Source organism: Arachis duranensis, chromosome 3 (assembly GCF_000817695.3).
Source record: "Arachis duranensis cultivar V14167 chromosome 3, aradu.V14167.gnm2.J7QH, whole genome shotgun sequence".
NCBI classification, from domain to species: domain Eukaryota; kingdom Viridiplantae; phylum Streptophyta; class Magnoliopsida; order Fabales; family Fabaceae; genus Arachis; species Arachis duranensis.
The window spans coordinates 131,604,714-131,618,400 of NC_029774.3; the positions used below are offsets into that span (position 1 = coordinate 131,604,714).

The 13,687-nt window shown below is 37.1% G+C and overlaps 2 protein-coding genes and 1 long non-coding RNA gene across 8 annotated transcripts in view; 1 reads left to right on the forward strand and 2 right to left on the reverse strand.

The window, feature by feature from the left end:
• Positions 1–431: 431 nt before the first annotated feature.
• Positions 432–4,277, reverse strand: LOC110279565 (uncharacterized). Of its 6 annotated transcripts, none has more exons than XR_008007178.1 (7): positions 3,900–4,277; positions 3,733–3,821; positions 2,636–2,715; positions 2,499–2,541; positions 2,270–2,407; positions 1,460–1,527; positions 432–724 (listed from the first exon to the last, which is right to left on the reverse strand). It is a non-coding gene; the product is annotated as an uncharacterized LOC110279565 (long non-coding RNA). The 6 variants fall into 6 exon arrangements; XR_008007176.1 differs by having other exon boundaries at positions 3,728–3,821; XR_008007177.1 differs by having other exon boundaries at positions 2,270–2,410; positions 3,728–3,821.
• A 5,534-nt stretch (positions 4,278–9,811) lies between these two features.
• Positions 9,812–11,666, forward strand: LOC107481964 (protein MAIN-LIKE 1). Its single transcript, XM_021137077.1, has 4 exons — positions 9,812–9,883; positions 10,570–11,312; positions 11,396–11,483; positions 11,577–11,666. Exons 1-4 carry the CDS (start codon positions 9,812–9,814, stop codon positions 11,664–11,666), a joined length of 993 nt encoding a protein of 330 aa, XP_020992736.1.
• A 1,622-nt stretch (positions 11,667–13,288) lies between these two features.
• Positions 13,289–13,687, reverse strand: part of LOC107481963 (uncharacterized) — a 2,665-nt gene continuing 2,266 nt past the window's right edge. The window contains exon 4 of the mRNA XM_021137078.1: positions 13,289–13,677. Within this exon, the coding sequence (XP_020992737.1) occupies positions 13,289–13,677 (389 nt within the window). The remainder of the gene's footprint in view (positions 13,678–13,687) is intronic.

Consider the following 13,687-nt stretch of genomic DNA (forward strand, 5'->3'; position numbering starts at 1 on the left):
TAGCGACAAACTTCAGTCGCTAACTGTTAGCAACCGATTTTAGCGACCGATTTTTGAACAAGGCCACCAAACCCCTCACTAAAGAGTATTGGTCGCTAACATAATCGGTTGCTAAATAGTGACCAAATTTTTCGTCGCTAAATCGGTGGCTAAGTAAATCGATCGCTAAATGACAACCAAATTTTCGGTCGCTAAATCCGTCGCCGATGAAATCGGTCAACGATGCCTGATTTGAAAATCTAAAATGGGTCGCTAAATTGGCCACTAAAGCAGTCACTGTTCCTAATCTTGTAATTATAGATTTTTATTAATTTCACATTTACCACTATTAAATTAAAACTTAATTTCATAAATAATTATATTTCCACAAAATATAAAAAGAATTAAACATAAATCAATTTTTCTAATAAATACCAAAAACATTCACCATGTCTACATAAAAATATAAAATTTAAAATATTGAAAATTCCTAAATACATCAAAATTATTATCCACAATCTAGACTAAAGGGAAAAATAATTCATGAATAACATAACTTTGCTCTATTCATGAACAATCAATATGGTTCAACAATTTCTGATTTTCTGCACTAATTTTTTCTCTTTCATTTTTCCACTGTTTTTGGAGCTGCAACCAATACAAACCACAACAGAATCTTTAAACAATCTTAACCTTGAATCTTGGATCAGGCACAACTTTGTTCTTCACCAAGGTTGCCAAAACACTATCACAAGAAAGAAAATGGAAAATGAATAAAACTTACTTAAACCAATTCATGTTCAAAATAATTGTGTTTTTATTTTTACTTTTTTTACTGCTGATTGAAAAGTAAACCTGTTTTGTAACACCCAACTTGTGAGTTTTGGTGCATCAAGATTTAAGAAAAGGATAATTTTGCTCCCATATTTTATGATGTCACTTTACACATAATTTTTTTGTATTATATGTATACATAAATTTGTAAAAAAAAAAAAAGTGACATTATCAAAATAAAAGTGACAATATCCATTCTTCAAGATTTATTGTATAGACAAAAGTCTAATATCTTATCTTTAGACACACTTACATAAAAGTCGGTAGGATCCATGAATAATATAATTAATATATTGTGTCTAAACTTATGCCTATATAAGAATATCCGAATATCTTAACAAGATATTGCTAAAGGCTTAGGAAGTAGAAAGTTTGAAATATAAACGTGTTAAGAACTTCGGCTCCAATAATAAAATTAAGATTGTGCACATAGAAGAGTCAAAATTTTCCCGAGAAAGTAGAATGACGCATAGAGAAACTACTAGTTCCTATTTATAATGGCTTAAGGAAAACTTGCACCCTATAATCTACATCAAAATTTTTCAGGAACCAAGATTAAAGATTTTCAAAGATAAAAGACCAGAAGAAAACTAAACCCATATAAAGAACCATAGAACTATAGAATAGAAGGAAAGCATGAATTTACCTGTAGAGTGCAGATGCAGAATAAGGATTAATAGCCTTAGCCTTAGATCAATGTCACCAGACTCCACACTACAAGGGGGAAAAAAGTAAAAATAATAAAAAAATGCAGTTAGCACAAAAAACAAGCTCATAAAATAAAAATTAGAAAAAGGGTATTTGTCCTACCTTATTTTTAAACATGGCACTATGCAATGCTGCCATCAATCAAGTGTGACTGAGTTGAATTGATGGGTGTATTTATTAGTAGGGTTTGCTATATGCTTAAAACTAGTGATCATTTCGTATGTGATGGGTGTATTTATATTTTATAATCACTTCAGACATTAACACTACATATATAAACTAATTCAAGCCAGTTTATTATCACTAAGGACTTCAATCCCTTCCTTTCTGTATTGGAGTTAATATTTTTAATTCAATGCGAGATAGTTTTTCATCCCTTAATTAATCTTTTAGTAGTGAGTAACCCTTCTTTTTTTTTTCAGTCATTTCCTATTAGCTTAATTTAATTTGTCGGAATCGGGTAACTGAAACTCAAACAAATCCAATTCTATTTCCAAGTGTAAATTGAAGAAAGCAAAGGCAGCTCATACTTTAGGATCTTTATACGAGAGGAGAAGTAAATTAAAACATGTTTAAAATTAGCAAAACAAATTAAAACATGCCACTCAAACACAAATTACAACAAATAGTACAGGTTTCAAATAGTTGTGAACTTAAAAATATCTCCCGGAGAAGCCCTGTTGACCTCATTTGACACCATAATTACTTTCTAAACCCAGAAGCATAAAATAGTAGTTATGTCATTTACCTCAATACAAAACTCTCCAGTTTCTGGTTCCTTAGCAACTGTTGCAGTCAATCCAGCAGCAGATGATGGTTTCCCAGATGTATAAACAGATCTTTAGCGACCATAAACTCATGATGCAAGGAGTCCATGAACATGAGTCTGCTGTTTCATGCAAAAGCTAAAAACCTTAAGTCTGGGAGTAATAACTCAAGTGTTAGTAACAGGGAACAAGAAGAACAAATTTTAGTACCTTCCCTCGTTTACAATGAATTAGCACGGGTGGTTTCTAACATCTGATGCAAGCAAACAATGTTAGATTAATATATCGCTCAACAGGTTGTGCTAAGGGCTAACATTGTAGTAAAGAAGTTAAAGAGTGTGTAATACCTAGGACTACTTTCAAAGCTTCTCAAATAGTACCCTTTGGGATGTTGACAAAGGGTTCCTACCCACAAGTGTAATCAACGCTGAGAATATATAATAGTACATAATTTAAGACATAAGTTGAAAACTTAATATTGTGAATCTTTTTCCAGTTAAGAGAAATAACCCAAGGGCCAAGGCATCCCCATAGCGTAGCCTTAACTCCCAGATAAAAATGTCATTATCCAGTGGAAAGCAAACATGAATGATTGAGTTCACTATATCAGGCAGCTTCAAAACTTTAATTAATAAGATACTATAATCTGTATTGAACAAGGGAGAAGCTACAAGAACAAAAATTACCATGGACTCGTGCAGTGTTTTTTTTTAAATCTTCTCTAATGTAACAACAAGAAGCAGAATTATTAAACTTATAGGAACTTTCTGCGGACTACTCATATCTTCATCACCACACTAATTCTAAAGGCTTCCTTGGAGCAGCACATAAAATAGCCACTATTCACTTGGCAACTCTTTGGATATGAATCCAGTAGTAGGATCAGTTGTGCTGTGCAAGCCAAGGAGGGAAACTACTTTTAAATAACATTCATCTACATAATATTATTTGAAACAAGCAGCAGCACATCACATAAAGACCAAATTCGTATGAGCAGGCACAACTACCAGCCATAGGTTCGGCAAGCATTAGAGTCTCTTCTGAAGCTCCTATTAATATATTACACATTTGGTGTTTGTATATTGGATTATACAGTGAATATGAAATGGAGCTTGTGGAGGTGAACTTATAATTCAACTGAAATGTTAAAGGGAACCAGATATATGGCATTCAAATGCTAGATTCTTGGAAATAATATTCATGTGATGTGATCATGTCTAATTGTCTGATAAATTCATAACCAATCCCTGCTGAAATCATCTTCCTAGTTCAGCACATAATGCAGTGTGCATGCTTGTGTTTATATCACAATCAGTGTTTGTGATGTGATTCTACACCAGAAGCTTCAACTACATATAAAAAGTCTAATTACTTGTTGAAAGCTATACTTAAATTACTTGTTGTGATCAAGACCAGAATGAAAGGAGAAATTACGAAACCTTACAGCCATCGATCCCGAATTGGAAAAGCCTAATTCCATGAAACTTCAGAAATTCTGAATTGGGTTCCGGATAGGGCTCGGGGCACAAACATCTTCACGAAAATACACTCTCAGATCAAAATCCATTCATCAAACAGGTAAAGGTCAAAGAACAGAACAGGGAAACTCACATAACGGAACGGAGGTGGAGCGATTTCAGGAACCCGAAGTTGGGGGGTTCGGGAAAACCAGAGCGAAAAATGCCGTTGTCCACCACGGCGAAGTTCAGCGGAGGCACCAGCACGGTGATTGATTCTCAGAAGTAGAAGCTTCCTCTTGCTTCTGTTTTTGCTTATCCTCACATGATTTACCACCATTCAGGACAGCAAGAAGACTAGAATGCCTTTAAGAACCCTGAGAATGGAACGATCTACGGCAGATCTGGACAGGACGATCTACGAGCAACAATGTGACGATCTGCGACAATGGCAGAACGAGCAGAGGAAGTACGCGGAGGGGCAGACGGCGATAAAGACTCGAGGAGGAGAGATGGCACCGACAAGAATGTCTCTGACTCATGTTTCTGGCGTTGAACGCCAGAAACAAGCAACATCCTGGCGTTTGAACGCCAGGAATATGCCTTGAGGAAAGCTGGCGCTGAACGCCAGAAACATGCTACACATGGGCATTGAACGCCCAGAGTGTGCATCACTTCGGCGTTTAAACGCCAGAATGGTGTGCAAAGGCATTTTACATGCCTAATTGGTGAGAACGGCGCCGACCAGGACTCGACGGAAAATGACTTCTCTCTCCACTCCGCCGGAAAGTGAGGGAGCCGCGAGAGGTACGCTGGGTGAGGAGAGAGCTTAGGATTAGGGTTGAAAAGTGAGTTATTTTTTTAATTTATTTTAAAATCTAGTTTGTTCCAATTATTTAAATCAATAACTGATTTAGCAATTAATTAATTTGTAAACTTTATTTTTTAGTTGGTTGCAAATTCAGTTGCTAATAGCGATTGATTTAGTGACCAACTGCTTTAATATTAAAATTTTATAGTTAGTCGCTGTTCATGCCCTGGATCGAGATGTACGACTCGGGCTGAGTCGACCCGGGTTGAGTCGACCGACCTCCTCAGGACTACCCGATTTCTTTTACAGGAGAGCCTAAAGATGACCCAAATAGAGGAACACGACCCAAGTCCAAAGTCAGCCCAAGCTTAAAAGGATAAAGGCGGTTCCCTTCAAGATAAGATAACTCCCCTCAAAGATAAGATAAAGATAACTATCTTATCTTCAGAAAAGTCACTCCACACTATTATAAATACACTGGAGCACCCAAGTATAACTCATACTCTGATTCTACTAAACATCTGCTTAATACCCGTACTAACTTAAACATCGGAGTCCCTTGCAGGTACCATCACCCTCTAGTGACAAAGGATCAGCACCACCTCCAAATCCAACAAGTCGGATACAACTGCTCCGACCAGTACAGAAGATCTCGTCCGAGATCGACCTACAGTTTCAGGTAACCCTCGAAACAGTCGCTAAAATTGGTCGTTATATTAACCCTTAGCAACTGATTTAGTGACTACTATTTTAGCAACCGAATTAGCGACCAACTATTTTATCAACAAATTTTTAAGTCGGTTGCTAATTCGGTCACTAAAATATAAAATAGCAACCAATTTAGCGACTGAATGCTATAAAACCAACATTTTACAATTGGTCGCTAAATCGATCGATATCTTAAACATTTAGCAACCAATTTAGCGACCAACTTCTTAGTGACCAATTTAGTGACCAACCACTATTAAGCTTATTTTTATATTGGTCGCAAAATCGATCGCTAAATTAAAAATAGCGACCGATTTAGCCATCAACGTACCCCAAAAACTTGTTTTTTGTTTTGGTTGATAATTCATCGCTAAATTTAAAAAATAGTGATCGATTTTAGCGATTAACTAGAATGATTTTGTTATTGATAGTTAAATCGGTCATTAATTTTTATTTTAATGACTAATTTAGCAACCAAAAATGGGTCGCTAATTAAAATTTAGTGACCAATTTAACAACTAATTTTTTTAATTCTAAAAAAATTTAATTAATCGCAAAATCAATTCTAATAGTAACTGATTTTGTTAACCACTAAAATTGGTGACTATTTTAAAATTTTCTTAGCTTTTGAGGTGATTTATAGTTGAAATTATTACTGTTTCTTCTCAATTGTCATAAAATTATTCTGATAGTTGTTTCCAGCAAGCTGACGTAAGGAAGAAATAATTACAAACAAAAAATGTGAGAAAATATGTGGTGGACAGAGGATGTTGTATTTAGTAATGGTAAAAAATAAAAAAAATAATAATTAAAATTTATTTTATTTAATATTTATTAATTATAAAATTTTAATGATTTTTTATTAATTTATTTTATTACATCGTTTTTTTTATATATCTCTTTACTTTACCAAACAAGTATAGTTTTTTTGTAATTAAATTGGACTACTAGTTGATTGGTCTAAAAATATTTAGAGTATATACCTATTTTAATTCTCAAAAAATTTTGGACTAGACATTTTAGTTTTTAACTAAAATTAATTATTCAATTAGTCCATAACAATTAATTCCGTTAGTCACTTAGGTCCTTACTTCCGTCAATTTTAATGAAAAACAAAATGGCCCGTAATAACTCTAACAGGGGACAAAATGATTCCTTACAACTCTAATAAGGGACAAAATGATCCCTTACCCCTTTATTCGAAAACGACGTTGTTCTTTCCCAGTTTTTATCATATCGCATAACTTTAACATTCATGTTCTTCTTCTTCACCTTCACATTTTTCTTTTTCATCTTTTCCTTCCTCCTCTTTAACTACAAGATTAAGCCATGGTATAATTACCACACGTGTTGCACCTACCTCAACATGTTATGAACCACACACTTTCTAAATCTCTATGACTGGTACATCCACCTCCTCTGCATTTCACCCACCAGAAGCATCCACTTCCACGTCCTCGATAACATCACCTCCAACTCCGACAACGTCTATGACATCTTTGAGACCAAGTTTTACAACTATCCCAATGGCACGCCTTTCTCCACTCTCCGGCAAGCAATATAGATTGTTGGACATTAGGACATCATGAGAAGATTATCCTTCGACATCATATGCAAATTCTCATTTGAAATAGACACTGAGTACTTCATTCCTTCTTTCCTGGAGTCCAAGTTGGCAGACAACTTTGACCTCTCATCGAAGCTATCAGTACAACGAGCAATGTCGTCGTTGCTGCTCATATGAAAACTAAAGCGATTACTGAACATTGATTTGGAGAAGAAGCTAAAGGAAGCGATCAGAATGGTGGACAATGTGGTCATGGAGATGATAGGGCAGAGGAGGAGGGAGATGGCAACGACGACCATGGGTTTTGACAAATCAGACTTGCTATCTAAATTCATGGGATTCATCGAAGATGACAAGTTGTTGAGAGACACAGACATTAGTTTCCTGAGTATGAATTGGTTGAGAACAAGTTGAGATTTTTTTTTTTTGTGAACATTGAAGTTGTAGAGTGTGCATTGTGTAGCTTGAAATTACAGTGTTAGACTATTAGTGTTATGCGAGATATGATAAAAATTGGGAGAGAACATTGTCGTTTTCGAATAGATGAGATCAGGGGCTATTTTGTCTTCCGTTAGAGTTGACGGAGTAAAGGATCTAAGTGACTAACGAAGTTAATTGTTAGGTACTAATCGACTAATTAATTTTAGTTGAGGACTAAAATGTGTGGTCTAAAATTTTTTGAGGATCAAAATGGGTATATACTCAAATATTTATTAACCAAAACTACTTGTATTTTCAAAGGATTATACTACGTGTACATCAAAATCAGTCACTAGTATAAAATACATCCTGAAATATAAATATACATTGAAAATAAATTAAATCACACATATATTTATACAATATATTGGTGGCTGATTTTAGTAACAGATGTATAAATAACATTTTTTATTTCGAAAACTATATTTTCTCTCACTCTAACTTCCGCACCGTGACTAATCACGGTCATTATCCTTCTTTTTCTCGATTGTTCTTATTTCTTCTTCTTTTTAATGACATATATTTTTTCTTTTTGTTCTTATTTGTCTTTTTAATTAAAAAGGAGAAACTGAAAAAAAAATCACAAGGAAAAAATGACAAGGAGAAACTGAAAAAAAAATAGAACAAGGAAAACTGGAAAACAAAAAAATGTGAAAGTAAATATAGAGATTTCTAGAGTTAAAAACAAAAATATGTGAAATTATTGAATACATAATAGTTACCTGTACAAAATAAAAAACACAGATTTTTAGTTAAATTCACATAATTTTTTGCAATACAAACACAAAAGAATAGATGCAATGATGTATATGAAGTTATGAAGATGCTCTTGCTTATAGCAGTATATACCTCATCATCCGTTAATTAATCAAGTACCTAGCGCAATTCTTGTTTTTATTTTATGCAAAGGGATATGCATCGTGTTGAAGACGTGTATTATTTTGTGATTTGCATGTGTGTATATGTTTTCTAAGTGTTGGTATTAGTAGGATGAATGAAATGAAGTGCTTGTACAGTGTAAATAAAGGAGATGATATATACAGTGCAAACTCACTAAGAAAAAGATGAAGTGTGAGGTAGTATAAAATAAGAATAAAAATGTTAAGTGAGGAACCAACAATTCACATTAGAAGTTATTAGAGTCAAAACCCATAGTCAATTCCATTGACTCTCAAAACTATATAGTATTAATTGTGATTATAGTAATTTGGTTATAAAAATGGTAAAAGTAAAAGGAAAAAAAATAACATAACAATACATAAAAAAAGTGTTAAGAACTCAATAGTTCAGAATCTTGAAGTGCAAAGAAACAAAATATGGAAGAGAAGAAGCAGAGAAGAATGAAGAGTGAATTATATATTCTGATTAGATGTGAATATAGAGCATGTACATAGAGAATGAGAGCTTAGCTTCTTATATCAAACTTCTCAAATCAAACTTCTCAATAGAACTTACTGCAATAGAGCTTAACTATCTGTTACATCTTGCATATTGCCAACTACTGTCATTTCATTTCTATCGTATTTTAAAAAATTAAAATTTAATTTTAGTCAAAGAATAAAAATAAAATAAAATAAAATATTTGTAACAAAAATAACTTAGAACATTTTAAATATTAGAAATGAAACTATAATTTAACACAAATGTTAAGAAATATAATAGTATTTTACTTAGAAAATGATAGATCTAAAAAATTTTAATAGTAAAGATAAATTAAAATATATATAATATGACAATAATTTATTTATTATTATAAAATATGATTCAATTTTAAATAATTTAACTAATAAATTAAAATACTAAAATAATTATTTAGAAAATAGCATATAATTTAGAATTTTGTTTTCTAAATTTTATATTTAAAAGAAATAATTTTTTTATTATCAATATAATTAAATATCTTTTTTTATATATGTCACTAAACAAAAAATTCATCTTCTATATATAATTATAAAATTGACTCTATAATATTTATAATCAAATATTAGGGTAAAAAACCCAAATGAGCCAAGGAGAGCTCAAAATTACCTAATTCAGCCAATTCAAAAATCCATACATGAATCAAGCAGGACGAATTACTATATAATTCGAATCAATATGATTCGAATTATACTTACATGTAATTCGAATTGATATGATTCGAATTACTAGGAAGGCAAAAAACCAATGAAGTTCGAAACAACTTGTTTCGAATTACATCAACATAATTCGAATTTACTTAATTCGAATTACTAGGAGAAGTAGAAAGTAGAGAGGTTCGAATCTAGTTGATTCGAATTAGGTGAAAATTGAGTTGCATAGTAATTCGAATCAACTTGATTCGAATTACAAGGGATTCGGCTATAAAGGGAGTTCGAGCCAAGTTCATTCGAATCACTTTCTCATTCTCCTACCCCACCAAATTTCATTCGAATCACTTTCTCATTCTCCAACCCCACCAAATCCCAGAGAAAAAGACCAACGTTCAGTAAGAGTGCGACTAGAGCGGCTGTTTCTGTCGATGGGGGACGATCCGGGAAGGCTTTATCGTTTGGATGGAGTAGCTCATATCGCCTGTGTGATCAACGACGAGGTTAGTGGTTTATGAAAGCGGTTTATGATAACGGTATTTGTTAATGGTTTTTTATAATGGTTTATGTTACTGTTAGTGGTTTAGGATAGTGGTTTAGGAAAGTAGTGTAGGCTAGTGGTTTTTGTTAATGGTTTTTGTTAATGGTTTAGGAAAGTAGTGTAGGCTAGTGTTAGGTGTGTATGTAAGTGGTTTAGGCCAGTAGTTTTTTTTAGTGGTATTTGAAATTGTTTTTTGTAAGCGGTTTGTGTTAATGGTTTTGGATAGTGGTTTTAGTGATGGTTAGCGGTTTGGGGTCGTGGTTTAGGTTGGTGGTGTAGGACAGTGGTTTTTGTTAATGATTTTGTTTTAGCGGTTTATTTTACTGTTAGCGGTTTACGCAAGTGGTTTAGGCCAGTGGTTTTTGTTATAGATTTTTGTACTTGGTTTTTGTTAACGGTTTTGGATAGTGGATTCATTGATGGTTTAGCGGTTAACGGTAGTGGATTATGATAAACGTGAAAATGCATATGTTTTTGTTAATGGTATTGGCACGTGGTTTGAGTGAGCGGTTTGTGTATGAAATGTTGGTCGTTTGTTTCATATATCTTTTGCCCATCATGATTTATTTTCTGGTTCCTTATAAAATATATCGCTTATGTTAGTGGTTTGTGCATCTGTTCTAATTATGCGGTTTATGTACTGGCCAGCCTCGTCGTTGCATATCCAGCGTTAGGCGGCAACAGGGGATGCGTCTTGATGAGAGGTATGTTTCGTACTTGCAGATGGCGGGACTTTACCATCTTGCGAGACTGAACGACAGATGGTTCCGACTAGACGAGCCCCTAGTCAGTGCATTCGTCGAGAGGTGGCGGTCTGAGACGCACACCTTCCACATGCCGTTCGGAGAGTGCACTATCACGCTTCAGGACGTCGCATACCAGCTGGGGTTGCCAGTCGATGGAGATTACGTTAGTGGTTGCCTTACCGACTTCCACCTTTACATTGAGGGTGGGAGACCTGCTTGGCAGTGGTTCCATGAGTTGCTCGGTGTTTTACCTCCGGAGAACCAGGTGCAGAAATTCGCAGTCAACTGCACCTGGTTTCAGGAGACATTTGCAGAGTGTCCAGACGGGGCAGATGAGGAGACAGTTAGGCGCTTTGCCCGGGCCTATATCATGATGTTATTGGGTACCCAGCTGTTTGCCGACAAGTCCGGCAATCGTATACACATCAGATGGCTACCATATGTTGCTCGGCTTGAGGAGATGGGTCGCTACAGTTGGGTGTCGGCGGCACTAGCATGGCTGTACAGGTGCATGTGCCGAGTCGCCAACAGACATGTGGTGAAGTTAGCTGGCCCGTTACAATTATTACAGTCGTGGATCTTCTGGAGGTTTCCCACACTTAGACCATCTGGGTATGATGAGATCAGCTGGCCCCTTGCCTCGAGGTACCGTTATTGTTTTGTACTATATATTCTTCTTATTATTATTTTCAATTATGCAACCAATTCTTCTGTTTTCTTGTACGCAGATGGTCTGGTTACAATCCTAGGATTAGCAACAAGGGACCTCGGGTACAGATGGCTCGCATGAAGATCGACTTGTTACAGCCTCGGCAGGTAAGTACGCAGAACATTTGTGTATCTCACGTCATTGTTTCAGTTTATAGCACTCAACTAAGTGTACAAACGATTTGATTTTGATTTTTGCAGTTCATATGGATGCCCTATAGCGCACTTGACGTCATCCAAGTTGTCCATCCTAAGGTGTTGGAGCCCCGTCATCCAGGTTGTCCATCCTGAGGTGTTGGAGCCTCGGCATACGATGTTATGGCGATGCAGGACGTCCCTGATTTATTTTGCGGTTGTCGAGTGGCATCAGGTTGATAGAGTTTTACCTCAGTTTGGCGGCGTTCAGCCCATATCGTCTCCCGCCCTGAACATCGACTTCCTGATGTCGAAGGACGGGAGAGGAGGTGACCGTTGGTTCCCGGCACAGTACCCTGAGTGGCATCTTCACTGGCAGGAGCGTGCTGATCACATTCTACAGTTTGACATCGTGCCCGACCCCGGACCGTCACATGAGTTCTTGACATGGTGGTATCAGCACGGAAAGAGGTTTTTGTCGCCGGAGATGTTATTGGGGGATCCGAGAGGTGTTCCTATTCCAGATGAGGCGACACAGAGGGGTGCAGGCCGACTTCCAGACATGGACCGGGTCGAGGATGTTCCTGACAGACGTCGTATTGAGAGGAGAGCACGAGTTGGGACACGTCGTAGCCAGCGTGAGTGGAACTGGGTGGATCGGGCTATGGATGCCGGAGACGACCCAGTTAGGGGTGGGGGGAGAGTTCGTGGTCGTGGAGGCAGGAGGAGGGTGGGTGCTGCTAGACAGGGTGCCCAGATGCATGTGGGAGGTGATGTTGCGGGGGTTGATAGGGCCCATCAGGGCGGGCATGATGGTGGGTCCCATGGATCTGGTATGGGAGATCTCACGAGTCACACTGATGCTGGGCTTGGTGGTGGAGGTCTTGGAGATTATTTCGTAGGTGTTCCCGGTGATGATCATACCCTTCAGGATAGTACTCCATGGGTGAGTCCTGGCTCGATGTATGGAGACTTACTTGCTAGTGATGGCATTGTGGCCGAGTTCGGTGGACCACATTTCCTTGATGATATCCGGACCATCATGCAGGAGGATGAGACTGCAGCCGGACGGGTTCAGACGACAGGGACACAGGCACCCCTGGATGTAGATCTGAATGAGCCTGCCACGGTAGCTCCTGCGCATCCTTTTGCCATGGGTGGGACCCCAGCATCGGCGCAGAGTATTGGATCACACTCAGTTTCCGGCCCGTCGTCATCCAGACCCGTGCATGTTGCGCCTATGACCCCGAGACAGCCAGTTCCGGATGACAGCGACGAGTCGATTGAGGATGAGGAGCCACTTATACGTAGGGGCTACCGGACACGGGTGCCACGCCGTTGCGGCACCGGATCGCACCTATTTAGATGATTCATGGATAGTGGTGTATGTCATGTTGTTATATTTATATTGTGTACTTTGTTGGATGGTTATCATTGTTATGGTATGTACTTTGTTATTATGTTATTTGATATTATGTTATGTACTTTGATGTTTTGTTATGTCATTTACTTTGATGTATTCTACTTTTATGTTATGACTTATAGTTTGATGTTATGTTATTCGTTATTAGTCATCCCATGATATAATGTTGTTTGTTCTAGTTATAAATTTCAATCATTTAAAAGACATTCAACAGAAATATTTGGTACAAATAACAACTTTCATTACACATAGGAAACAGAGTAGTTCCAGACTAGTTGTAATAACTTAAAAATTAAAAACAATTAGAAGACAAGTGCTAATACATTAACAAACAAACACAGACATAGCAAATCTCCTACTGATTTCCAGCAGTCCCGCTGGGGCCTGCGGCTTGTGGACAACTACGCCTGGTGTGACCTGGCTGCTTGCAGAGACCACATCTCTTTGGCCGGTTCGGATCTGCTTCGTCCATGTTGGTGCGAATTCTTGTGGATCTAGGACGACCCTCCCTTGCACGCCTCATACTCGGATCCGGTATAACGGTAGGCCCGGCATAAGGTGGCCAGAAACCCTCTGGAATGGGAGGGGCAAAGCCCATCTGATAGACACCGAAAACGGAGCTAAGGCGATATACCTCGTGGACGTAAGGCTGCCATGTAAGCCGTGAATAAGCACAGCATGCCAGTGCGTGCGGACAGGGAAAATGAAGTGCTTGGAAGTATCCACAATCACAAGTCTTAGACCCTAATGAGAC

Coding starts and splice junctions, on each gene's coding strand:
- LOC107481964 (XM_021137077.1), top strand. CDS start 9,812: ATGGGGGACGATCCGGGAAGGCTTTATCGTTTGGATGGAGTAGCTCAT. Junction 11,313..11,395: donor AGCTGGCCCCTTGCCTCGAG/GTACCGTTATTG, acceptor TCTTGTACGCAG/ATGGTCTGGTTACAATCCTA. Junction 11,484..11,576: donor ACTTGTTACAGCCTCGGCAG/GTAAGTACGCAG, acceptor TGATTTTTGCAG/TTCATATGGATGCCCTATAG.